The sequence below is a fragment of the Emiliania huxleyi genome (assembly GCF_000372725.1).
Source record: "Emiliania huxleyi CCMP1516 unplaced genomic scaffold EMIHUscaffold_22, whole genome shotgun sequence".
NCBI lineage: Eukaryota > Haptophyta > Isochrysidales > Noelaerhabdaceae > Emiliania > Emiliania huxleyi.
In genome coordinates, this window is record NW_005200417.1 from 229,396 (window position 1) to 251,281 (window position 21,886).

The window sequence follows — 21,886 nt, forward strand, 5'->3', positions numbered from 1 at the left end:
GAGCCCCTCTCGCTCGAGCGTCGCAAGATCATCCCCCCAGAGCAGCTCAAGGCACAGTTCCAGGCCAACCAGCAGCCGCAGCAGCAGCATCAGCAGCAGCAGCAGCAGCAGCAGCAGCAGCAGCAGCAGCAGCACCCAGAGCCGCCGCAGCCCGAGCCGCCCAACATGGTGGCGATCACTTTGGCGCCGTCTCCCGCGGTCAAGGCGGAGGAGGCCCCCGATGTGAAGATGCACGAGGCGCACAACGGGAGCGGACAGTGAGACGCCGCGCGCCAGGGGCAAGGGGGGCGCCCCTGCTGCGGGTGAGTACGCATCCCCCCCCCCCCCCCCTCCCCCGCCCTTGGCCGCACAGCGGCGCTAAGGGGGGTATAATACGTGCATGGCCACTTCGCCACACGCGACCGGGCTGCAGGACTGATGTTGCGAGACCGGTTACCCGGCAGGGGTCCCACATCGACATGGGGACACGCACACGATGGGACACGCACTCACTCACCGTGACAGACCACACTTTCCCTGCACCCTGGGGCCTGGAACACCGCGCCAAAAAACTCGGCGGGGCTGTTGCGTTGGCGTCTCCCTCTCCGCTTGTTCTTTCTCAAACCGCTAACAAGCTGTCCCGCTGTCCCGCCCAATCACTTACCATTCTCGTCTCGTCGTCGAAGTGAATAAATGTTAATTCGGGGCAAAAAGCCCACGAATTTTACTCGACTTGGTTGCGTTCAGCACCTCTGGACGCGCGCCCCCCCGCCCCCCCGGACCATACCTCTGGACGCACGCGACCAGGTAGGTGACGTCTGCTCGACTATAGCCTGCAGTACGACGTTCTTGACGAGGAGGCTCTCGACCTCGGCAACGGTTGACTCAGCTGCACGACTTTCACCCCACCATGATTCCGTCGGTTGCTCCGCCCCGCCAGGAGTACCTCGAGCGCCGACGCAATGAGAACGCATTTGTGCCACGCTTTTTCGGCGCCGCCCCGGAGCCACAGCAGGTTTTACGCGATGCTGATCAGGAAGAGGTGCGTTACTCAGACGAGTTGCGTTACTCAGACGAGGACCTCTTTGCGCCCGGCGATGCGCCAAACTGCTTCTCGGATTGGCTCCATGCCTGCGGCGATTGCCTGGTCATCTGTTGCAGCACACGGTATAATCATTCGTCCTCCTCAAAACTGGAGGCAGTCGAAACTGAAAGCTGGCTAGCGGGAGAAAGCCAACCCTACTTCATCTCCTTCTGCCTCTACTTCTGCTGCTCCGTTGGGAACGACGTCGGGGGCCGCTTCATCTGGCCGACTGCTTGCCCGTGCGGCTGCATCACTTGCTGCTGCCCGCTCAGCGGTCTCGGCGCCAGCGGACACGACGGCGTCTGCGACGCTGGCTGTGTCTGTTGCAGATCCTCGGCGCAGCGCCTCGACAGCGTGCGATACTGGACGCAGCGTGTGATGGTGGCGAGCTCCGAGAAGGTGATCGAGACCTATCCGCTCCCCACCGATCCAACACTCGACCCACCCTACCCTTCGCCCGGCCCGACGGACTTTGCGAGGAAGATTGAGGCGATGGCCAACTATCTCGTGTCCATTCCATGCATCTTCCCGTTCTGCATTCGCTATCAGACGGGCTGCTGTGGCCTTTGCACACGGGCAGGCTTCGCGCCCGATGCGACGTACATGCCTGCAAGCTCGGCCCTCGGCTCGGCCGATAAGCTCATGCACGCGGGCGAGTGCGGCGGCTACTGGGCATTCCCAAAGGCGTTCAAAAACGCCGCGGGAGAGCAGCTTCGTGGCCGACTGCCGACACCTCCCGGCGCGAGGGACGACAACGGTAGGCCGTTCGAGACCAACGTGGCCGTCGGCAAGCCTGGCTCCAAGGTAATCTTTTGGGCGCATGGGTCGGGCTGGATCGCGACTCAGTCGGCCGTCTACCTGTGGCTGATCGCGCTCTTCCTGTGTCAGCAGACGGGCCACGTCGTGCTCGTGGGTGAGTACCCCCTCGCGAGCAGCACATCGGGCAACGTTGGGTTCTACCCGACGCAGCTGGCTCAGTGGGTTCGGACGTACGCCAATCTCGTCAGGGTGTACGGGCCCGAGAACGTTATCCTCGGGGGCGACTCGGCTGGCGGCGGCCTGGCCATGAGCACCCTCCTCTGCGCGCTTTCGCCTGAACGACTTATCGCCAGCCCCGCGGGCATGCTGCTCATCTCACCATTTGTTGACCTGTCTGACGGCTCGTCGGACAAGGAGCACGTGAGCTCGATGGCGGCCAATGCTCCACGTGAGAATGGCGGCCTAGCAAATTACGGACTCGCCGACATCTTGCCGCACAACGGCTATCAAGAGGTGTGCGCGGTGTACGCGTCTGCAGAGACCCGAAACACGGAACCGCTGTGCTCGCCCGGGCTCCACAATAAGAAGACCCTCAAACCATATTGGCGCGATTGGCCAACGACGTTCATCGCGTGGGGCGACCAAGAGATCCTGCGAGACCAGATCTCGGCCACAGCAGCAGCACCGCCGGGCGGGCTTGTGACCACCCATGTGGTTGAGAGGGGCTTCCACATCTCACCGATCGTCGGACTACCGCTGGTGGAGAACCTCGGCTGTTGTGGCGGGAGCGATCCCCAGCACTCCGAGGTGGCCAGGGCCTGGTACGTCATTCTCTCTTGGCTCCGGGACACCGTGGGATGGAAGGAGACCCGAGTGCCGGAGGAGTGGAGGCCGGCGGTCTATAGGACCACTACTAGCTAAGTCCTACCGTGCGAGAGAGCCGTACTGTACAGGGTCAATAGCTCTGTGCCTGACCGCGTGTGACCGATGTGCTCATACAGAGAGGTCAGATGCGAGTATGGAGAGTAATATCTTAAAGTGCAGTACTAGTTGAAGCAGGGAGATCGGAGATGTGCTCAAAGTGCGTGGTAAAAAGCCGTAGCTTGTAGGGGACTGTCTCTCGACTGAGGCTGTCCGTCTGCAGGCGGGGGGGACCATCCTGGCGCCGCCGCTGGATGATCGACCCCCCTGCGCCCTGAGCGGGTTGTCAGTGTGAGGGGTGTGCCAACCGCAGGACGTTGTGTTTGCCTTTGAGACAGTTTATTAGAGATGTACAAGCGAGAGGCCATGTACACCTTCTCGCCAGACGATCGTGGGGTCCCTGACTAGAAGGAATCGACCCGTCTACGTGCTCAACCTGCTCGACCTCGCCAGTGCCACGACAGTCTGCGCTTCACACACACCCGACACCCCGTGTGATGCCCCGCGCCGCACACGCGGTGGCCAGGCGAGCTGCACTAGGGTGCTGCCAGTGTCCGGGCGGCCAGAGCTCCCGCAGTGCTGGGAAGGCGCCGTTCTCCAGAGCTCCAGCCAGCGCCTCGAGGCTGGCTGCGGACCCGCCGCTCTGACCTTGGATGTATAGCGTCTCCAGGGCTCGGAGGCCCTGCCTGCCTGTCTCGGCCAGCGCCTCAATGCCAGCGCTGTCGATGTCGTTGTCACTGAGGTCAAGAGTCGTGAGGTGTGGAAGCGCGCCTCGAGACAGCGCAGCCGCCAAAGCAGCCACGCCTTGACTGGTGACGCGGTTGCGACTGAGGTTGAGGATGGCCAGCGCCGGGAGCACGCGCGCCGGGCACGCGAGCGCCGCTGCAAGCGCCGCGCAGAAGCCATCGCCGAGCCCATTTTCGTAGAGCTCGAGGTCTCTCAGCACGGGCAGCGCGTCGTCTTTTTTTAGAGACAGCGGCTTGCACGATCGGCCGCATCCCCTCCTCCCCGAGCTGGTTTTGCTCGAGGACGAGCATGTGCAGCCGTGTGATGGAACGAGCGCCGAGCAATTGACCAAAGATCTCAGCGTCGGCGGCGCTGAAGCACTCGCCAGAGATGACCGGCCCTGCTGTGAACTGCGTTGCGCGGCTCAGCAGGCTGCGCGTCATCCGTTTCGACTTGCACAACGCTGTCGCCCTCGCCCAGAAGCACTGCAGATGTTGCGCCTCGGAGAAAGTTGCGCTGGCGGCACGGGCGAGGGCAGCGCTTCTCACATCATGGCACGTGCTGGCAAAGTAGCAGGCTGCGGCTGGCGCGAGAGGGTTGGCCAGCGCGCAGTAGATGTTGCAGAGCAGGTCTGACGGCAGGTCGGTGAGGTTCTCGGCTGTTCGGTGCTTGGGTGGAGCCACCATCGGCGGAAGATGTGCACCTTCGAGCCCGCTGTAGATAACCGAGCGCCGGAGGACATTCCCGGGCGGCGGCGCAAAGGGCGGCGGGGGGGCTGAGGCAAGGGGGCCCAGATCTGCTCGTCTCAGAGGGTACCCTCTGTGCCAAGAGAGGCCATCCACGAGCGGCTCAGAGGGTGGGTGCCTGGGCCGACCCTCTGAAGGCCTGTGCCGCCAAGCAAGCCACCAAGCCAGCTAGCCTGTCTCAGCGCAGCCTCTGAGGCTACGGGGACCCTCTGAGACGCCAAGGCAAGCCCCGCGAGGCCGCTCCTCAGAGGAGGGCGAGGCGGAGGGCAGACCTGCGCCTGACGAGGCGGGCGAGACGAATGAGGGCGACGGACAGGGTCGCGGCGCAGGGGGTCCGGAAAGCGGCGGGGCTGGAGAGGGCAGTCCCTCCCCGAACCTCGCCCTCGGGCGTGTTAGAGTCGTCGGCCAGGGAGGCAGGACTCCCGCAGGGCACCTTCGGGTGGATCTCAGTAGATCCGGCAGGCACCCCGAGCTCGCGACGCCCTTCACGACTGGAAGGGCCAGGGAGCGCACGTGCTTCGATCGCCGGGGGCACCATGGAGGGTGCGCCTGCGCCACGGAGGCACTCCGGGCAGCGTATGCAACGGGGGGGGAGGGTCAGGGTGATGCTGCCTCGGCGCGCGCCGCCGCGACGCGGCACGGAGTCGACCGGGCCACGCCGGCGAGGGGGGTGCGCTCCAGCGAGGGTCGCGTCCTTGAGACCGCCGACGCGTTCCTGGACGGCAAGGCCGATCGACTCTGGAGGACACGGTCGGCAGCGCTTCGCGAACTGGCACAGAAGGTCCGAGACGGCACGGATCTTGTTCTCCTGTGCGCGGGAAGGATTGAGTCCTGTCACGGCGATCTGCTGAAGAAGGGGATCCTGGCCGAAGCGGCGCAGCTCGAGGCCACCAACAAGAGGAAGCCGCGCTCCGACAAGGGCAAGCCGAGGGGTCCTCGGCCTGCAGCAGTAAGGTAGCGTGTGTGGTGCCGGGCGCGCTTGCGAGCGTATAGAGTAGCGCCTTTAGTAGATGGTCGCTGCGAAAAGTCATATGTTTTACTCTGGTTTTACTGCCGCCCCTCCCCGCCCTCACTGGGAGAGAGAGAGAGAGAGTTCTCACTGGTCAGCGCCGTTCGTGGAGGGCTAGGCAGCTCCGCCTCCGCCCGGGGCTCTCGGCAGGCTCTGCCGCGTGAGGGGGCTACCCCTCTGAGGTCAAAGCCCTCTGATTTGTTGTTGTTACCCTCTGAGAGAGAGAGATTTTAGCAATACCAAACAACTCTAACACTCACACGTCATTTGTTTGCCCTCTGTGCCGCGCCAAGACAGACCCTCGCGCCTCGGCCAGGGACCCTCTGAGCACGGAAGCCAAAATCAGTTACGAGAGGCCACAGAGGCGGCACAGAGTCAGAGTCAAACCCTCTGTGCCGCCCAGCCAGGGCTTCTTTCCGTCCTTTGCGTTGTGCGTGTTTCTTTCTTTTCAAGCGTGCACTCAACGCCGCCGCGGCCCTTTGGCCCTCTTCAAAACTCGTCTCCCGCAGCGCCAACAGCGCCAACAATCGCGCGGGCATCGCTACGAAGCCCCCAGTAGGGCACCCATCGCTCTATTCGCCGCGTCGACAGTTGGCGTCGAGCATATGCTCGGCACGCTCCTCCTGCTCGTCTCTGTCCTCCTCCCGGCCGGCTTTGTCTGGCTCCAGTTTGCGCTGCACCTCCCGGCCCGCGTCTTCATCGCGGCGGACGGTTCCGCCTTCCTCGCTTCCGAGTGCGACGCCATCCTGCGCGTGCTGGAGGACGCGGCGGGCGAGCGTGTCCTCAGCGGCGGCCCGCCACTCTGGGACAGCGCCGAGGAGTCGCAGCACTACCTCCCGACCAAGGAGGTTCGCGTCGCCGAGCTGCCCGCGCTGGTCGCGGCGACGCGGCCGGGCGTCGACCGCACGCTCGGGCTGCTCCGCCGGCTCTACCCGCTCGAGGGCGCGCGGCTCCGGCTGGCCGACCTGTACGTGGCGCGGTACGACGCCGACGGCGGCGTGAGCGGGCTGCAGCTGCACGTCGACGCGTACACGCTCAGCTTCTCGGTCGCGCTCAACGCGGCGGACGAGTACGGCGGCGGCGGGCTGGAGTTCGACGCGCTCGGGCAGGTGCGCCGCGAGCCGCAGGGGAACGCGCTCCTTTTCCCGTCAAAGCTGCTGCACCGCGGCGTGCCCGTGGCGCAGCACGGCACGCGGTTCGCCCTCATCGGCCTCGTCTCGGTGGGTGAGGACGAGCTGTGGGCGGCGGGGGCGGGGGCGCCGCCCGCCTCCCGGCTGCACGGCATGTTTGCGCGGTGCGCCTCGCTCGAGGAGGTCGGCGCGGGCGGCGAGCGCGCGGCCGGGCGCAACGCGACCGAGCTGTGCTCCGGCTGGGCCGACACGGTCGCCAGGCACGCGCGCAACCGCTTCGCACTCCTCTGGCGGGCGGGCTCGTCGGAGGACCTGCTCGAGCTGGCGGTGCTCAACGCCGGCCTCCTCGTCGGCGCCGTGCTGCTGCGGCAGTTCGTGCTCTGATCGACCACTTCGTACTTGAGCGACCTCATGAATCGTTGTGCCGCGCAGTGAGCTGCCGCAGTCCATTGAGTATCTCTCGTAATACTCACACGTTAAACAAGCACTTGAGTTGGATCCTAGCGCGCCTCCTTAGCGCGTCCCATTTCCGACATCCAAAAGAATCTTAAAATACAAGCCTCTCTCACAGTCCTCACACCTCACAGCACACTGGCACGACAAGGGCGCAGACTGGCGCGGTCCGCGGACTTGAACTGGCGAGTATAGAATCACACGGACACGCACGGCGCACGCTCTCTTGGAGCAGAGCGCCGCTTGCCCCGGCGAGCCCGGGTCCTCGGAGAGGGTACCCTGGGTGGGCGGGGCCTCCTCTACTCGCCTCGCAAGGGACTAGAAACACACCGGCATACCAAAAGAAAAACAGCGCTTTTCAAAACTGCCATGGAGAGTCGAATGGAGCTCCTCTCGCCAACCCCGCTCGTCACGGCGGTCACGCCCTCGCGCTCGCGCGCGCCGCCAGCGGACAACGGCGCCGCGTCGCCTGGCGCGCCCGCGTGCGGGCGCCCGCAGCAGCAGCAGCGCATGCAGGTGGTGCTCCGGATTCGGCCGCACGGCGAGGGCGAGCCGCCGTCGTGCATGGCCGAGCTGGGCGGCGAAAGCGTCTCGATCGCGCAGGCCTTCGATCCGGATGAGGCCTCCGCCGCGCATGCGCCCCAGACGCCCTCGCGGGCGAGCGGCCGCGCAACGCCGTCCGCCAGCCGCCGGGCGAGTGAGGCGCACCGCTTCTCGTTCGACGCGGTGGCGGGCGAGGAGGGTGGCGCGCAGGCGGATCTGTTTGCGCATGCGCGCCCCCTCGTGCTCTCGGCGCTCTCGGGCGGCCACGCCTGCGTGCTCGCATACGGCCAGACCGGCTCGGGCAAGACGCACACGATGGTCGGCAGCGAGGGCTGCCCGGGGGTGGTGCCCCGGGCGAGCGACCTGGTGTGGGACCGGATCGACGCGACGCCGCAGACGGAGTGGCACGTCTCCCTCACCGCCGTCGAGCTCCACAATGACCTCTTCAGAGACCTCCTCGCCGCAGACACCGCAGGGGCGACGCCGGCGGCGGCCGAGGCGGCGCGGCGAGCGCAGGCCGCTATCTCGCTGCGCGAGGCGAAGAGCGTGCGGGGCGGGCCGCCCGTGGCCTACCTGAGCGGCTCATCCACCTTCCGCACGCCAGTGCCTAGCCGCGACGCGATGAACTCGCTGCTCGCCCGAGCGCTCGCTGCCCGCGCCGTCAGCGCGACCGCAACCAACGACCACTCCTCGCGCTCCCACGTGATCCTCACGCTCCACCTGGACTCGAGGCCGCCGGGAGGGGCGATGGTGCGGTGCGGCAAGCTCACCCTCGTCGACCTGGCCGGCTCCGAGGCGCACGGCGCCGCCCTCGACGCGGCGGGCGCCACCGAGTCGATTGCAATCAAGGCGCCCCTCGACGCGCCCTGGACATGACATGTCCGAGACATGTCCGAAGCATGTCCGAAGCATGTCACATAGGCGTCGCTCAACGCACTCGGCGACGTGCTGCAGGCGACCCCGGACTCTCTCCCCACGCCCGCCCTCTCCCAGCCCGCAACCGCGCCCTCGCCGCAGCCTGCCCTCCGCCGCAGCCTCCTCACGCGCGCTTCCAATTCCGCCCTCGCCACAGGCGCTCTCCCGCAACGGCCGCCTGCCCCCCGACGCGGCGCCTGCGCCCGTCCCGTACCGCAACCACCGCCTTACCCGCCTGCTCGCCGACTCGCTCGGCGGCGGCGCGCGCACCCTGATGGCGCCCGACGCCGCCGCCCGCCGAGAGAGGCCCCCCTCACTGCCTCATGCCCCCCGTGCGGTGCGAGTAGGTGGCGACTGTCCGACCCACGCCCGACCACTACCGCGCCTCGCTGACGACCCTCCGCTTCGCCGCGCGCGCGCGCGACATCATCGTCGGCCGCGGCGACGGCGCCGAGGAGCCGAGCGACGGCGGCGGCGGCGACGCGGCGGCGGCGGCGAGGATCGCGGAGCTGCACGTGCGGGTCGCGCGCCGCGAGGCGGAGATCGAGGCGCTCGAGGCGGACGCGGCGCGGCGCGAGGAGAGGCACGCGGCGGCGGCCAAGGCGGCGGAGCAAGCCGCGCTCTCCGCGGCGCAGGCGGCCGCTGCGCGCGAGGCGTCGCTGCGCGGTGAGGCGGACGTCAGCTCGACATGTCCATGTCCGCCACCCGTCCACGACATGTCCCCCACAGGCGTCCCTGCGCGACGAGGCGAGGCGGCGCAGCGGCGAGGCGGCGGCGCGGCTGGCGGAGGCGGCGCACGCAGCGGCGCGCGCCCGCGCCGAGGCGGCGCTCTCCGACCATGCCGCACGCGAGGCGGCGCTGCGGCAGCTGCTGGCCGAGCAGCGGCAGCTACTGGCCGAGCAGCGGCTGGAGGTGTGCGAGGCGCGCGCCGACGCGGCGGAGGCAGCCGCGCGCGAGGCGGCAGACCAGTCGCAAGCAGAGGCGGCTGCGGCGGCGGCGGCGGCGGTGGCGGCGGCGGTGGCGGCGGCGGGCGAGAGCGCCTCGCGGGCAGCGGACGAGGCGGCGGCCGCCGCGCGCGAATCTGCCGCGACGCTCGCGGCGGCCGCGGCGGCGGGTCGCGAGGAGGTTGAGGAGATGGGGGAGCTGCTCGAGATTTTGGACGAGGGCAGGGACGCGACGTCCGCGACCGCCTCGCTCAAGTGGCTGCGCACGAAGCTGTCGGAGGCCGTGGGGCGGTACAAGGCGGCGCTGCCGGCGGGCGCAGAGGCGCTGCTCGCGGAGCACTCCGGCGGCGCGCAGCAGCTCGGCGCCGAGCAGGAGACGAAGGGGTCGCGGAAGCGGCGCACGACGCAGGGCGGTCGCCGCACTTCGCGCAAGCTGAGCAGAGGCGGCGAAAACCCGCCAGCCGCCGCGTCCCGCGCCTGCGCCTCGCCGGCCGCGCCGCCGCTCGTCCCGATCGTAGAGGTCGCCGCGGGTCAAGGCGGGGCCGGGGAGGGGCCCTGTGACGTTCCCCCCCCCTCCTCCTCTGCCGCACCCACCGCCGCACCAGCAGCTGCCCCGGCCGCCGCCGGCGACGCCGCGCCGGTCGACTCAGACACCTTGCCGGCCGACTCGAGGCGCAAGCCGAGCAAGCGTCCCCGCGGCGCCTGTAGCGAGGGCAGCAGCGCGCCTCGCCCGCCGCGGCGCTCCTCGGCGGCGGCGGGTGCGGAGAGGATGTCTGCGGTCGCCGCCGAGGAGTCCCGCCCGCTCAAGAAGGGGCCCGTCAGGGCGGAGCCCGCGCCTCCGGCGTCGCCGCAGCCGCGCGTGTCGCAGGCGGAGGTGGAGGCCGAGGTCGAGCGTTTCCACCCGTCGGTGCGCGCGCCGGGCGGTGGAGAGAGGTGAGCTCCGCTTGGTGAGCTCCGCTTGGTGATCTCCGCTTGGTGTGAGCAGGCGAAGAAGAGCGCGAGGAACAGCCGCGGCGCGGCCGCACCCTCGCCGGCGCCAGTGGAGACCAACGAGGAGCTTGCGGCGGGCGGTACATCCGATGCGGAGGCGGAGGAGGAGGAGGTGGAGGAGAAAGAGGAGGACCCTGCCATCGCCGCGCTCATCGCGGAGGCCGTCGAGGAGGTGAAGCAGGCGTCGCTGCGGGCAGCCGCGCCGCCCGACGGCGCACTCTCCAGTGCTCAGCAAGCCCCCAAGCGCGCCGCAGCCTCCAAGCGCGCCGCAGCCCCCAAGCCCGCCGCAGCCTCCAAGCGCGCCGCAGCCCCCAAGCCCGCCGCAACTTCCAAGCGCGCTGCGCCCGCTGCAGCCGCGCCCGCCGCCGCCGCGCCCGCCGCCACCGCGCCCGCCGCCACCGCACCCGCCGGGGCGTCGAAGCCGCGTCCGCTCAAGGTTGGCGGCTTCAACAAGGGCCTGCTCGTGGTGCAGCCCCCCCCACCCGCTCGAGAGGAGGCCTCCGCCGACCACGCACTCGCACCCGCCTTGTGCCTCCTCCCCTAGGTGCCCTTCGAGGACAGGCAGCTCTCGCTCGCTCGCCCGCCGCCGCCGCCGGCCGCGAGGACGCAACCGACCGCCCTCTCGCCGCGGCCCGACGACCTTGGCGGCAACGTGTCGGCGGTGGCGGTTTCGCCGCTCGCGCCGGCGGCTTCGAAACGCAAGCTCTTCAACCCGAGGGCGCGCAAGAACTCGGGCATTTGCAACTTCAACCGCAGGAGCTCCTCCGGCGGCGCGGCGGCGGAAGAGGCTGCCGTCGAAAAGGCGCGGCAAGAGCGGCGGGAACGGCGAGCGGCGCTCGGCCTCAAGCGCGCGTCGGCCGAGGCGCCGCTGCCGCCGATGGGTGCGGAGCGCGACGGCCCCGAGCCCATCCCGCTCCGTGCGCCGCTCGTCGCCTGAGCGCGGCGAGGCTCCCTCCCCCAGGCCGCCGGACGGGCGGCGGTCGCGGCTCAGAGCCGCGACCACTCGAGTACCTTTGATGCTCACTCGCCATGGTCAGCGCGCGCGCGTAATCGCGTGCCGTGTAATTCGCTCTGACTTCGTCGAGGCCTCGCGTGTGTCCTGTGATGGTCGGCGTCTCGACGTGGTGTGATGTGATGGGCTCCGCTGCCGGCGTCTCGCGACTCGCGTATACCCGCACATGTCACGCACATCTCCCATGTACTTTATACTTGTTTTGCGATATTGTGAGTTATTCGTCCTCTCGGACCGTCACATCTCCCGCGAGACGCGAGACGGTGACGCTGCAAGTCGCTGACGGCAGAGAAGAGAGACGGGGACAAGAACAAAACAGATATGAGATATCAGAGTCGCGGAGACGAGACGTGCAGACAGATGCCAGATCGCAGTCACAACACCCGCACGATGCACCGATGCAGCGCAGCAGCGTAGGTGGGAGGTGGGGTGGAGACCTGGAGTCGGGAGAGGGCGAGACGACCGACGTGATGAACATCGCCACCGCCACAGGGGCGCACACGCGCCGCGCGGCAACACAAGAGCGAGACCCTGGGTCCTCGCACGCACCGCGATAATATCCGGCAGAAGTCAGGCGAGACGGGAGGATGTCCCTCGTAAAACGCGCTCTGCCTCTGGCGAGCGTACGGCCCCTCGCTCGCGCCCTCAGTTTGTGGCGGCGGCGATGGCCGACGCGACGGTAGCGTTGGCAATGTTGGCCGCGGCGACGGCGGCGACGGCGGCGGGCCTCACGACCACAGGTACGGGCTTGGCGGGCTTGGCGGGCGTGGGGGGCGCGACGGCGTCGCCGACCGCCCTTTGCAGCAGCTCGCGCAGCGTCTCGAGCTGGAGCAGGATGGAGCTGGCAGCCCCCTGCAGCGCCTCGATCTGCGCGCCCTGCGCGTCGAGGGCGCTCTCGAGCTCGTCCCTCCGCCGCTTCTTGCCGCCCTCGCCCTCGCCGTCCGCCGCGTCCTCGCCATTCTCGCCGCCGGCGTTCTCGCCGTCCGCCGCCTCAGCCTGTTGAGAGGGAGGGGGGTGAGGCGGCCGGGCGAGGGAGAAAGAGACAGCGGAGGTGGCGAGTGCGCGTGTGCAGGCGGGCAGCATGGCGAGCGGCTCCTCCGTCTCTCGGCTACCTCTCCTCATCCATCTCTCGGCTACCTCTCCTCAGCCGTCTCTCGGCTGTCTCTCGGCCGTCTCTCGGCTACCTCTCGGCCGTCTCTCGGCTGTCTCTCGGCTGTGTCTCGGCCGTCCCTCGCCTTTGAGGTTGACGAGCGGTGCGTGAGCTTCGTGACGCACTTCATCGGCGTCGTCACCACAGACAGGCCAGGCTCGCGCAGCAGCAGGCCTGCGGGGGAGGGGGAGGGGGAGGGGGAGGGGGGGAGGGTTGGGTGTGAGCAAGGGGCCTGTGCGCCAAGCGAGCGTGTGGCCTCTACCATGCGAGGGCTGCAAAACACTGAGTGTGGCCTGAGTGAGACGCGCGGCCGCACGCGTGGTGGGCGGGGCTAGGGGGGCGGCGCATGCGCGCAGAGGGCGGCGTGGCGGGGCAGGTCACCCGTGTCTGTGGGCGAGACGCGGATGCGGAAGCGCTGCTTGTCTCTGTGGCTGGAGAGGGAGGTGATGCGGAGCTTGAACATGGCGGTGCCCTGCATCGCCACGACCTCCGTCTTGCCGACGAGGAGCGGCTCGCAGGTCGCGAGCTGCTCGACCAGCTGCCCGTTCTCATAGAGCAGCTCCGCCTGGCGGGGGGGAGGGAAGGCAAGGGGGCTGGGGCCGGTAGGGGAGGGGGGGGGGGGGGAGGGGGGAGGGGGAAGGGGGGAAAGGCTTTGGGAGGGGGGGGGGGGGCAAGGCTCTCCGAGTGCACGGCACGGAGGCAGGAGCAGCTCCTCACCCCTCCACCCTCCCCCACTCTAGCCTCCCCAGCCGCGCCGGCGCGCTACGGGCGGTGTGTGCAGACAGGGGAGCAGCACCTTGAGGGGCAGCTCCGCGTCGCGGCCGATGCCACAGCGCGGGTCGATGACGCCAATCTTGAGCGTGAAGTGGCGCAGGTTCGACACCACCATCTCCTTGTCGTCCTCGCCGTTTGGCTTTGCGTGCACGTCAATCCTGTGGACCGTGTGGTCGAGAATCTGGAGGTGCCGGCCCGGCCCATGCAGCTGCTGCGCGGAGGGGAGCAGGCTGCGCGAGCCCCCAATCGAGTTCATCGCCGGCGCCATCGCCGCCATGACTGTCGGCGAAATGCACGGCGCCAGCGCGCCGCCCAGGCTGCCGCCGCCGAGCGCGCCGAGGTGCGCGGCCGCGCCGCCGGCGATGCCGATCTGCAGGTCGCTGGGGGCGCCGCCGAGCCCCTGCTGCTGGTCAGGGCTCGACAGGTAGGCTGCGTTGGCGAGCGTCTCCATTCGCTATTGGCCGGGTGACTCCCCCCTCCACAGTCTTGCTCGGAGTCTTCTCGTAAACGGCCCGAAAAGTCGCAAACCCTGTCAGCAGAGTCTCCTACAACTGTACGGGAAGAGAGAGAGCTCGCTTCCGAGCTCTCACGCCGCGCGTAGGGCCCTTACGCCCCCCACAGCAAATCGGTTTTTGCCCTTAACTAGTGCCGTTTTCGTTGGACCAATTTTTGCTTAACTTGGTCGGTTTTGAGCACTATTTTCATTAGGGGCCTAGAGAACACAACCCCCTCTCTCTTTTCTCCCAGTAAGCTAAAAGTACATACGGGAAGAGCTACATACACTGAAAAGTTCGTTCACCGCGAGTTTCTTTTAGATGTTAAACCCTCAAATCCGTTCTTCTCCTGGAGAATTCTCTGAGGGACCCCGCATAGCTCCTGTGAGAGAGAGATTTTTATTAACCAACAAGAAATCACGACTCTGACGGTGATTTCTCTCGTGTGTGCTACGCGCTCTTCTTTCGACGCCCAGCTGGAGCGCAAGGCCGACAGCCGTCGAAGGCCGGCCTGACCTATGCAAGGCCCCACCGTCGCGGCGGTGTACGTCGTCGTGTGCGTCGGCTTCACGGTCGGCCTCTTTGTGGCGTACTCGCTCTGGGCGCTCGCCTCCGAGAGCGCGGCTGGCAAAGGCCGCCCGAGAGCGCGGCGGGCCGAGCAGCTGCAGGCGGGGAAGCGGCGCGATGATCGCCGCAGCGCCGATGTGCAGGCCCGCCTGCAGCGTGCCTTCCACGCGCGCCGCCGGCTTCGCGTGCGCGTGCAGGGCCTCATGCTGACGACGGCCCTGGCGGTGCTCGTCTGGGGCCTTATCCCCGCCGGGCTGGTCGCGGCGGACCTGTGGCCAGAGTCGCTGCACAGCTGGGTCACCGCCTTCTGCGCCTTCCCCGTCGCCTTTGTCTTCACGCTGATGTCGCTCCGCCCGACCGACACCGTGTGCATCCGCGTCGTGAGCGGCTGCTGGCTCGTCATCGCGCTCCTGCTGACGGGCTGCTTTGTCGCGCTCGCGCTCGGGCACCCCGAAGACGACCCCGCCGAGACGGAGTGGTACTTTGGGGCGCAGGCGCTCATCTGCAGCGGCCGCGTCCTCTTCGAGGTCCACGCCACCGTCTCCAGCCCGCCCCCCCGCCGCCGGCTGCTCCGCCTCACGGGCGTCGTGCGCGGCTCCATGGCCCTGGGCGGGCTGGCCTCGCTGCTCTACTTTCCGCTGCGCGCGCTGTACCTCGAGCCCGCGTTTGCCTCGTCCAAGGACTTTGTCCCCTCCCTCGCCATCGGCGTGGTCGAGATCGTGTGCGCGGTGCTCCTGCACCCGCGGCTGCGAGGAGTGGCGCTCGCCGCCCTGAGCCGGATCGGCTCCACGCCCGAGGAGCGGGAGGCGGCGGTGGTCGCCTCGCTGTGCTCGCTCGGCCGCCTCACCCGCTCCGAGCTGCTGCCGCTCGCCGAGGCCAGCTTTCGCGCGGTCCGCTTCGACAAGCTGCGAGAGTCGGACCTCTCCCCGAGAGGGCTGGCGCCCGGGCCCGCGGCGGGCGCGGCGCCGCTCGGCGAGCCGTGCGAGCTCGGCGAGTGCGACGCCTTTGTGAGCCACGCGTGGAGCGACCCGGCCGGCGCCAAGTGGGCGGCGCTGCGCGCATGGGCCGAGCGGTTCGAGGCCGAGGAAGGCCGCTGGCCCAAGGTCTGGGTCGACCGGGTGTGCATAGACCAGGCGCCGCCACCGCCGAATCTGGCGAGTCCTGCACGCCGCGAACGGCGCCTCTTCACACCGCCTCGCTGTGAACAGGCCAACATCGAGGCGTCGCTCCCGTGCCTCCCGATCTTCCTCGCGGGCTGCCACACGCTCGTCATCCTCGCCGGGCCGAGCTGGTCGTCGCGGCTCTGGTGCGTGCTCGGCAAGAGCTCGACACCCCGACCCCGGCCCGCGTCCCGATGACTGCTGGTCGTCGCGCCTTAGGTGCGTCATCGAGCTCTTCACCTTCCTCCGCATGAAGGGCGCCGAGGACCGGATCTGCGTGGTGCCCCTGCTGCCCGGCGACACGGCGCAGGAGCAGCGCGCAGCACTCGAGGGCGTCGTCGCCTCCTTCGCCTCCTTCGACGCGAGGCAGGCGCTCTGCTCGCGCTCCGAGGACCGCGAGGCGCTGCTCGCCGTGATCGAGACGTCGTTTGGCTCGCTCGCCTCCTTCAGCGAGTGGGCCAAGAGCCTCTTCTCGGAGCGCGCAACCATCGTGAGCCGCCACTTTGACGCGCGAGAGACCGTCGGCGCGTGGGGCGGCGTAGAGACGAGCCGCGGGTGGCAGGGGCTCTCGCGGCTGTTCCGCGCGCGCAGCGGCGCCGCCGGGAGCCGCTCCGGTCGGCGCTCCCGGCGGCACTCGAGCGCAGCGGGCAGCGCGTGCAGCGGCGCGAGCAGCGGGCCAGTCGCGGCCTCGCCACGAGTGAGCGATGCGACGCGAGGAACTTCTGCGGAGGAGTGCGAGGTGGTTTAGGGTTTAGCGCACATATGGGACAACACTGGCGCGGTGCGAGATGTCGCCGTTGAATTATTGAACGACGTCGACGATGAGCGCGAAGGCCTGAATTTTTAGCCAATTCTTGATTTCTTTCGCTATGGTAGTGCCAGTTCGAAATATATAAATAGAGCAGGCATCTCAGTGCCAGACTTCCGTGCTGTGTGAGAGCAGAGAGGGGGCGGGAGTAGATCTTTTTTTCAGCTAAGTGCCTCGCCGTCCTCGCAGGAGTCGCTTAGTCGGCTCCCGTGGTGTACTGTGTACCTGTGTTAGTGCCAGTGCGCGCCAGTCCCGTGCCTAGTGGGTGCGCCAAAGAAAGAAAGAAAGAAAACAGACAACCCAAAGGAGGGATGGGACAGTTATTTTTTTTTGAGCGGCGCTGGTTATTTAGATCTTTTTTTCAGCTAAGTGCCTCGCCGTCCTCGCAGGAGTCGCTTAGTCGGCTCCCGTGGTGTACTGTGTACCTGTGTTAGTGCCAGTGCGCGCCAGTCCCGTGCCTAGTGGGTGCGCCAAAGAAAGAAAGACAGAAAACAGACAACCCCAAGGAGGGTTGGGACAGTTATTTTTTTTGAGCCCCGGGTTTTTTTTTCCAGCTTTGCAGCACGCATCGACCCTTCATGGTAGTGTGCGACTTCTGTGCGCCTACTGTGTCCCTTGCCGCGGCCCCGCCCAAAACCCAACATTGTTGACCACGACAGGTGAAGACGCTAACGCGGGGCGTGCTGGGTCTGGGCAGCGCCCTCGGCCTCGGCCTTGTCTGCCCCGCTGCGGCCGGCAGACCGCCCGCGTGCTGCGGCAGCGCTGGCAGTGCAGGTGCCGGAGGCGCGAGCGGCGCTGCGAGCTCGCCGTCGCCCGGGGCTGGCAGCAGTAGTGGCAGCGGCGGCGGCGGCAGCGGCGGCCCTCTCTGGCGCCGCAGGGCTGCGGCAGCTCGCCCGCGCTCACCCGCCTCGTGTGTCGCCGCGTAGGCGCGCCAGGGCCGATGCCGGTGGTGGTGTGCGGTCCGTCGGGCGTGGGCAAGGGCACTCTCCTCACGCGGCTGACCGCGGCGCACCCGAGCCGTTTCGGCTTCTGCGTCTCGCACACCACGCGGTCGCCGCGGCCCGGCGAGACGGACGGCGTGCACTACCACTTTTGCAACAAGGCGCGGCCGCTGAGGGGAGGGGGCGGTCGGGGCGCGGAGAGAGCTCGCCCGCCTGACGCGGACCTCACGAGTGCAGGCGCACATGGAGGCCGCCATCGAGCGCGGCGAGTTTCTCGAGTACGCACGCGTCCACTCGAACCTCTACGGCACGTCGTTCGCTGCGGTGCAGCCGGTCGCCCCGCGCGGAGAAGACGTGCGTCCTATGTAGCGAGGGATGAGGTGTGAATGGTAGGTGCGGACGGTCGCCTCGCGCGGAAAGACGTGCCTCCTGGACATCGACGTGCAGGGTGCGGCCAAGACGCTTTTGAGACACTTCCAGCCTCTTCTACGGAATTCCGCGACACTCCGACACCGCGGCGTGCGTGCGGCACGGCAAGGCCTGTGCCGACTCACGCCGCGTGTGTGTGCGTGGCACGTAGGCGCCGAGTCTGTCAAGAGGAGCTCGATGGAGGCGCGACACACTTCAGAGACACTTCAGAGACACTTCAGAGACGCTTCGGAGACGCTTCGGAGACACTTCGGCGAGACCTCAAAGGCTTACCGTAGAGGTCCGATGGAGGTGACCTCCTCCTCTCCAACGCCTCCCCCTCCACCACCTCCTCCTCCACCACCTCCTCCCTTCCTTCGCCCAGTCTCGGCTGCCCCTCGGCTGCCCCTCGGCTGGCTGCACCTCAGCTGCCCCCCCCCCCCCAGGCGCGCTTCCTCTTCATCGCCCCTCCCAACCTCGCCGACCTCGAGAGGAGGCTACGCGACCGCGGAACAGAGACGGAGGACAAGGCGCTGGCCCCAACCCTGACCCCAACCCTGCCAGCCCCTCCCTGCCCCTCGCCTCTGACTCCACCCTCGGACTCCCCGTCTCGCCCGGCCGCAGGTGCGGCTGCGGATGAGCCGCGCAAAGCACGAGATCTCGTACACCGAGCGGCCAGGCTTCTTCGACGACGTCGTGGTCAACGACGACCTCGAGCGCGCCTACTCCGCCTTCGAGTCCATCATGCTCTCGCACGCGGACCAGCCAAGGCCCTAGGGCAGCGATGGCGCGGAAAGGGCAGGTGCGCGGAGGAGGAGGGCTGAGCATGGGAGCCTACGCCTCGGGCTGGGCGGAGGGAGGCCAGCAGTGGGCGGAGGCGGGTCCTTGTGCGGCCATGCTCCCATGCACGGCGGCGGCGCGGCCGCTCGGGATTCGGACAGGCCGTGTGACGCCGGAGCCCGCGAGAGCGCTGCACGCCTGCGGTGGTGTGTCAGAAACTAACTATCGTGCAGTGAACCCAAACTTCATCATCAAATAATGGTCTATCTATCCGTAGGGGCACGCGCATATGTGTACATCGCATCACGCATGTGCATGTGCATGTGTATACACAGTAGTCAAACACTCTCCGGACAACTGTCAAAACTCTCGAGAGTCGAGTCTGCAGTCTGACGAGTCTCGACGTACGACGATGCACATGCTGCGCACCGGATCGCGGATGCGATGCAGTGACTCTTTTCATGCAGAATAATGGGAGATTGTGTGCGAGAATGCGACGCCACTCCGGTCCAACTCCGACCCGTAACCGTCAAGCCTCAAGGTGGTGGAGAGCGAATGGCACCACCAGCGGCCGGAGCACATGGCGCACGCGCTCTGCTCGAGGCACGCCACGCGAGGGCGTAGGCGAGGAGCGACGCGGCGACAGCCGGCCTGCACGCCATCGCGGCGGGGTACAACGCGGGCGACTCGAGCGCGGCCCTCGCGACGGCGACGGCGAGGTGGGAGGCGGCGTGGAGGGCGAGCCCATCCGCCAGAGGGCCCGCACCTCCGCCTCCGCCGGCGACGCCTGCCCGCGAGAGTGCGTGCAGCGACACAGCTGCGAGCCCGAGCCAAGCGGCAAACGCCCTCGCAAGCCGCTTGCCCAGCAGCGAGGGCACCGTGGCTAGCGGGAAGGGCGCAAAGATAGCGCACGCGCTGAAGCCGCTAAAGGTGAGCGCGAGGAGGCGGAGGGAGAGGCCCTCCGCGCGAGTGGCAGCGGTAGGCTCGTCGGGGTGGGAGGGCGCGGGTCGGGGGCGCCGCCTCGCAAGGAGCGACCAGAGCGCAGTGGCGGCGTGGACGGCGCAAGCCGCGACCACGAGCGGCATCGGGTACCGCACCGGGTCGCTGGTCCGCACCACTGCAGCGGTGAAGGCGGGCGCCGCGGCGGCGGTGACGGCGCACCACGCGCTCGCTGCGGCGAGGCCGAGATTGAGGCTCCGAGGCTGCGCGTCACCAAGTGCCTCCCAGCCGTTGTCCGCGACCGTGCGCGCCAGGCTCTCCGTTGTCGTCCACACCAGCGGCAGCGCCGTGCACGCCTGAGCCACTCCTATGGCGTTGTGCAGGACGCGGTGTGGCTTGTAGGTGGCGAGCGCCGCCACGGAGCAGCAAACCCAAGCAGCTGACGTGGCGCCGCCGAGCAGCCGGTACATCCGTGCGGCAGCATGGGCGCTGATCAGCTCACCGTTCGCGGCGGATGAGGCCGATGCACGGATCGCTGCTGGTGCTGGCCGGAAGAGCGGCGGCGCGGCTAGGGCACGAGTCGGCAGGCTGGAGCCTGTGGCCGGAAGGAGGAGGCCGCGTGCTCGGAGAAATCTTTTTCGCGAAAAATAAATAAACGAAGCGTAGTGGAAAATCCAAAATCCAAATCGAAAGAACGGCGGGCACGTCTCGAGATCATGGTGCGCGCGCTCGCCCCACCCGTGCCCACGGCGGCCTGCGCGCGCGCGCGCGCGGTAGTAGGAGTAGGCTGCGGGTCGTACCGAACCGGTGGTTCACCACCGGTCTCTGGTCCTCGGGAGCAACGAACCGAGCAGCCATACAATGTGCGCACATCGAAAATGGCGACAACAGTGCCAAGCAGCAGCAGCAGCACGCCCACGGCCCGAGCCAGAGCGAGGAGACGGAACGGCAGGGCCGACGACGGAGGAGAACAAAAGAGCAGCGCCGCGTGCGCCAAGCAGCCGAGGCTGCCGAGGAGGCCGAGGAGGCCGAGGAGGCCGAGGAGGCCGAGGAGGCCCCCCCCTCCCCCCCGGGGTCTCGAACTCGGAGCCAGCCGACGCACGAACGAAACACGCGCACGCGCGCATCGCCGGAAATGTCAACTCGCAGCAGTGAGGCAGCAGCTCATATACAGTGGCTTTTATTTAATTGTTTGCTGCCATTACTGGCGCCTCTGTGCGGAGTGAGGTGGTGGATAGGGTGGGCGCTCGCAGCCGTGGCGAGTGCCGCCCTCGCCGTGCGTCACGTGAGGAAGGGCCGAGGAAGGCCACCGCGCACGTCGGCCCCACGACACGGTGACATAGTGACAGGAGCAGCACCAGCCGCAGAGGCAGAGGCGCCTAACAGCCCCGGTCGCGCAAAACCGGAGGACCCCCCCCGCGGAGAGAGAAGGAGCGAAAAAGCCAGGCAGCGCGCCCGAAAAAGAAAACGCGGGAGGCGGCGCTCAGCGCCGAGGGGGCGCGAAGCGTGGACGGGGGCAGAGGTTGCCGCCCTCCCGATCCGCGCAAAAAAGAGAAGGGTGTGGGCGTGGAAGCGACACCGACGGAATGCGCGGCGGAAGGAGCGAGGGAAACTAGACCCCGACCTAGCCTTCTACGGGGTACCCGCAGTCGAACCCACCTTGAGCCCGCTCGAGAGGGCGGACAAGCGAGCGCAACGCCTGGGAATGGGGCCCCTCATTGATGAGGACCTAGCGCACCTGGGGATACCCGCGGCCTACACGTGGCACATACCCATCACCGAGTGGAACGCGCTCATGAAGGCACTGCACGGAAACGGAGTGAGCAAGGGCAAACAGAAGAGGGCAACCGGGAAGAAGGCGCACGAACAAGCCCATTTCGCCACCCTCAACGTCTGCGGCGGGGGCCTCGAGAGCATAGAGGGGGCGATGGAGGAGATACGGGAACTAAGGGAGAGGGGGAGCGCACCAATCCGCAACACGGGACGGGAGGCAACAAAGAAGCTGGCGGAAATCATCAGGTACATAAAGGAAGGAGGGGTGTGGCTTGCCACGCTGGCAGACACGCACCTAGGCGAGAAAGAAATGCGCGAGGTGATAGAATACCTAGAGACGATGGGGATAGAGGCGTGCGGGACCCCAGCCTACAATGACCCGGCCTCGCGCGCGCTCAAAGCGGGGGTGCTGATTGTGTGGGACCCAGACCACCTGCAAGCAAAGAGAGACGGGAAGGGTGAGGTGGCCATGGAAGAGGTGGTGAGAGGTCGCGTCGTGAAAGTGGAGATGGAGGACGCGGCAAGCGGACTGGAGTGGACACAGATAGGAGTCTACATGCCAGTGAGGGGACGGGCTAAGATAACGGTCGCGGCGAGCGGAGGAACGGACGACACAGAAACAAAGGACCCAGCGCAAGACGCGTGGGAGAGCCTAAGGGACGAGCTAGACAAAATCGACGGGGAGTACATGATCGGCGGAGACTTCAACGCCGAGACGGAGGCCTTCCTACGAAGCAGAGGTAAAAAGGAACGGACTCTCTCAGACAAGATGTTCAACAGCATGCTGACCGAAGTGGGGCGAGACCTGAGAGCGATGGCGAACGACGCAACGTACCGGGCGGGCACGCAAATTGACAACTGGATAGTCACCCCGGCGCTAG

General features: G+C 67.7%; 10 protein-coding genes across 10 annotated transcripts in view; 6 read left to right on the forward strand and 4 right to left on the reverse strand.

The window, feature by feature from the left end:
* Positions 1-261, forward strand: part of EMIHUDRAFT_204636 (hypothetical protein) — a gene marked incomplete at both ends in the record, with an annotated part of 1,392 nt that extends 1,131 nt beyond the window's left edge. The window contains one exon of the mRNA XM_005780076.1: positions 157-261. Within this exon, the coding sequence (XP_005780133.1) occupies positions 157-261 (105 nt within the window). The remainder of the gene's footprint in view (positions 1-156) is intronic.
* A 628-nt stretch (positions 262-889) lies between these two features.
* EMIHUDRAFT_204637 (hypothetical protein) lies at positions 890-2,743 on the forward strand (the record flags this gene model as incomplete). The annotated part of the gene is made up of 1 exon (XM_005780077.1): positions 890-2,743. The coding sequence occupies one exon, from the start codon at positions 890-892 to the stop codon at positions 2,741-2,743; it is 1,854 nt and encodes a 617-aa protein (XP_005780134.1).
* Positions 2,744-3,068: 325 nt separating this feature from the next.
* Positions 3,069-4,184, reverse strand: EMIHUDRAFT_434861 (hypothetical protein). The gene has a single exon (XM_005780078.1). The coding sequence runs from the start codon at positions 4,153-4,155 to the stop codon at positions 3,487-3,489; it is 669 nt and encodes a 222-aa protein (XP_005780135.1). The 5' UTR covers positions 4,156-4,184; the 3' UTR covers positions 3,069-3,486.
* Positions 4,185-5,829: 1,645 nt separating this feature from the next.
* On the forward strand, positions 5,830-6,738 carry EMIHUDRAFT_204639 (hypothetical protein; the record flags this gene model as incomplete). Its single annotated transcript, XM_005780079.1, has 2 exons — positions 5,830-6,419; positions 6,615-6,738. 2 exons carry the CDS (start codon positions 5,830-5,832, stop codon positions 6,736-6,738), a joined length of 714 nt encoding a protein of 237 aa, XP_005780136.1.
* Positions 6,739-7,506: 768 nt separating this feature from the next.
* Positions 7,507-7,812, forward strand: EMIHUDRAFT_47251 (hypothetical protein; the record flags this gene model as incomplete). The annotated part of the gene is made up of 1 exon (XM_005780080.1): positions 7,507-7,812. A coding segment is annotated over one exon (306 nt), but the record flags the coding sequence as incomplete, so codon positions are not given.
* A 2,883-nt stretch (positions 7,813-10,695) lies between these two features.
* Positions 10,696-11,439, reverse strand: EMIHUDRAFT_353562 (hypothetical protein). The gene has a single exon (XM_005780081.1). The coding sequence runs from the start codon at positions 11,106-11,108 to the stop codon at positions 10,740-10,742; it is 369 nt and encodes a 122-aa protein (XP_005780138.1). The 5' UTR covers positions 11,109-11,439; the 3' UTR covers positions 10,696-10,739.
* Positions 11,429-13,412, reverse strand: EMIHUDRAFT_204642 (hypothetical protein; the record flags this gene model as incomplete). The annotated part of the gene is made up of 5 exons (XM_005780082.1): positions 11,429-11,480; positions 11,649-11,749; positions 11,944-12,087; positions 12,762-12,926; positions 13,158-13,412. The coding sequence occupies 5 exons, from the start codon at positions 13,410-13,412 to the stop codon at positions 11,429-11,431; spliced, it is 717 nt and encodes a 238-aa protein (XP_005780139.1).
* Positions 13,413-14,114: 702 nt separating this feature from the next.
* On the forward strand, positions 14,115-16,242 carry EMIHUDRAFT_434862 (hypothetical protein). Its single transcript, XM_005780083.1, has 3 exons — positions 14,115-15,329; positions 15,405-15,502; positions 15,576-16,242. Exons 1-3 carry the CDS (start codon positions 14,148-14,150, stop codon positions 16,102-16,104), a joined length of 1,809 nt encoding a protein of 602 aa, XP_005780140.1. The 5' UTR covers positions 14,115-14,147; the 3' UTR covers positions 16,105-16,242.
* An 862-nt stretch (positions 16,243-17,104) lies between these two features.
* Positions 17,105-18,290, forward strand: EMIHUDRAFT_309931 (hypothetical protein; the record flags this gene model as incomplete). Its single annotated transcript, XM_005780084.1, has 5 exons — positions 17,105-17,242; positions 17,343-17,429; positions 17,499-17,553; positions 17,813-17,814; positions 18,138-18,290. 5 exons carry the CDS (start codon positions 17,105-17,107, stop codon positions 18,288-18,290), a joined length of 435 nt encoding a protein of 144 aa, XP_005780141.1.
* A 539-nt stretch (positions 18,291-18,829) lies between these two features.
* EMIHUDRAFT_204645 (hypothetical protein) lies at positions 18,830-21,149 on the reverse strand (the record flags this gene model as incomplete). Its single annotated transcript, XM_005780085.1, has 6 exons — positions 18,830-19,827; positions 19,938-19,986; positions 20,104-20,294; positions 20,550-20,611; positions 20,876-20,931; positions 21,012-21,149. The coding sequence occupies 6 exons, from the start codon at positions 21,147-21,149 to the stop codon at positions 18,830-18,832; spliced, it is 1,494 nt and encodes a 497-aa protein (XP_005780142.1).
* Positions 21,150-21,886: the final 737 nt, after the last annotated feature.

Excerpts from the sequence above, each read along its gene's own strand:
- EMIHUDRAFT_434861 (XM_005780078.1), bottom strand. The coding sequence starts at position 4,155 with ATGGTGGCTCCACCCAAGCACCGAACAGCCGAGAACCTCACCGACCTG.
- EMIHUDRAFT_434862 (XM_005780083.1), top strand. The coding sequence starts at position 14,148 with ATGCAAGGCCCCACCGTCGCGGCGGTGTACGTCGTCGTGTGCGTCGGC. Across the intron at positions 15,330-15,404 it reads ACCGGGTGTGCATAGACCAG|GCCAACATCGAGGCGTCGCT; the intron begins GCGCCGCCACCG and ends CGCTGTGAACAG. Across the intron at positions 15,503-15,575 it reads AGCTGGTCGTCGCGGCTCTG|GTGCGTCATCGAGCTCTTCA; the intron begins GTGCGTGCTCGG and ends GTCGCGCCTTAG.
- EMIHUDRAFT_353562 (XM_005780081.1), bottom strand. The coding sequence starts at position 11,108 with ATGGGCTCGGGGCCGTCGCGCTCCGCACCCATCGGCGGCAGCGGCGCC.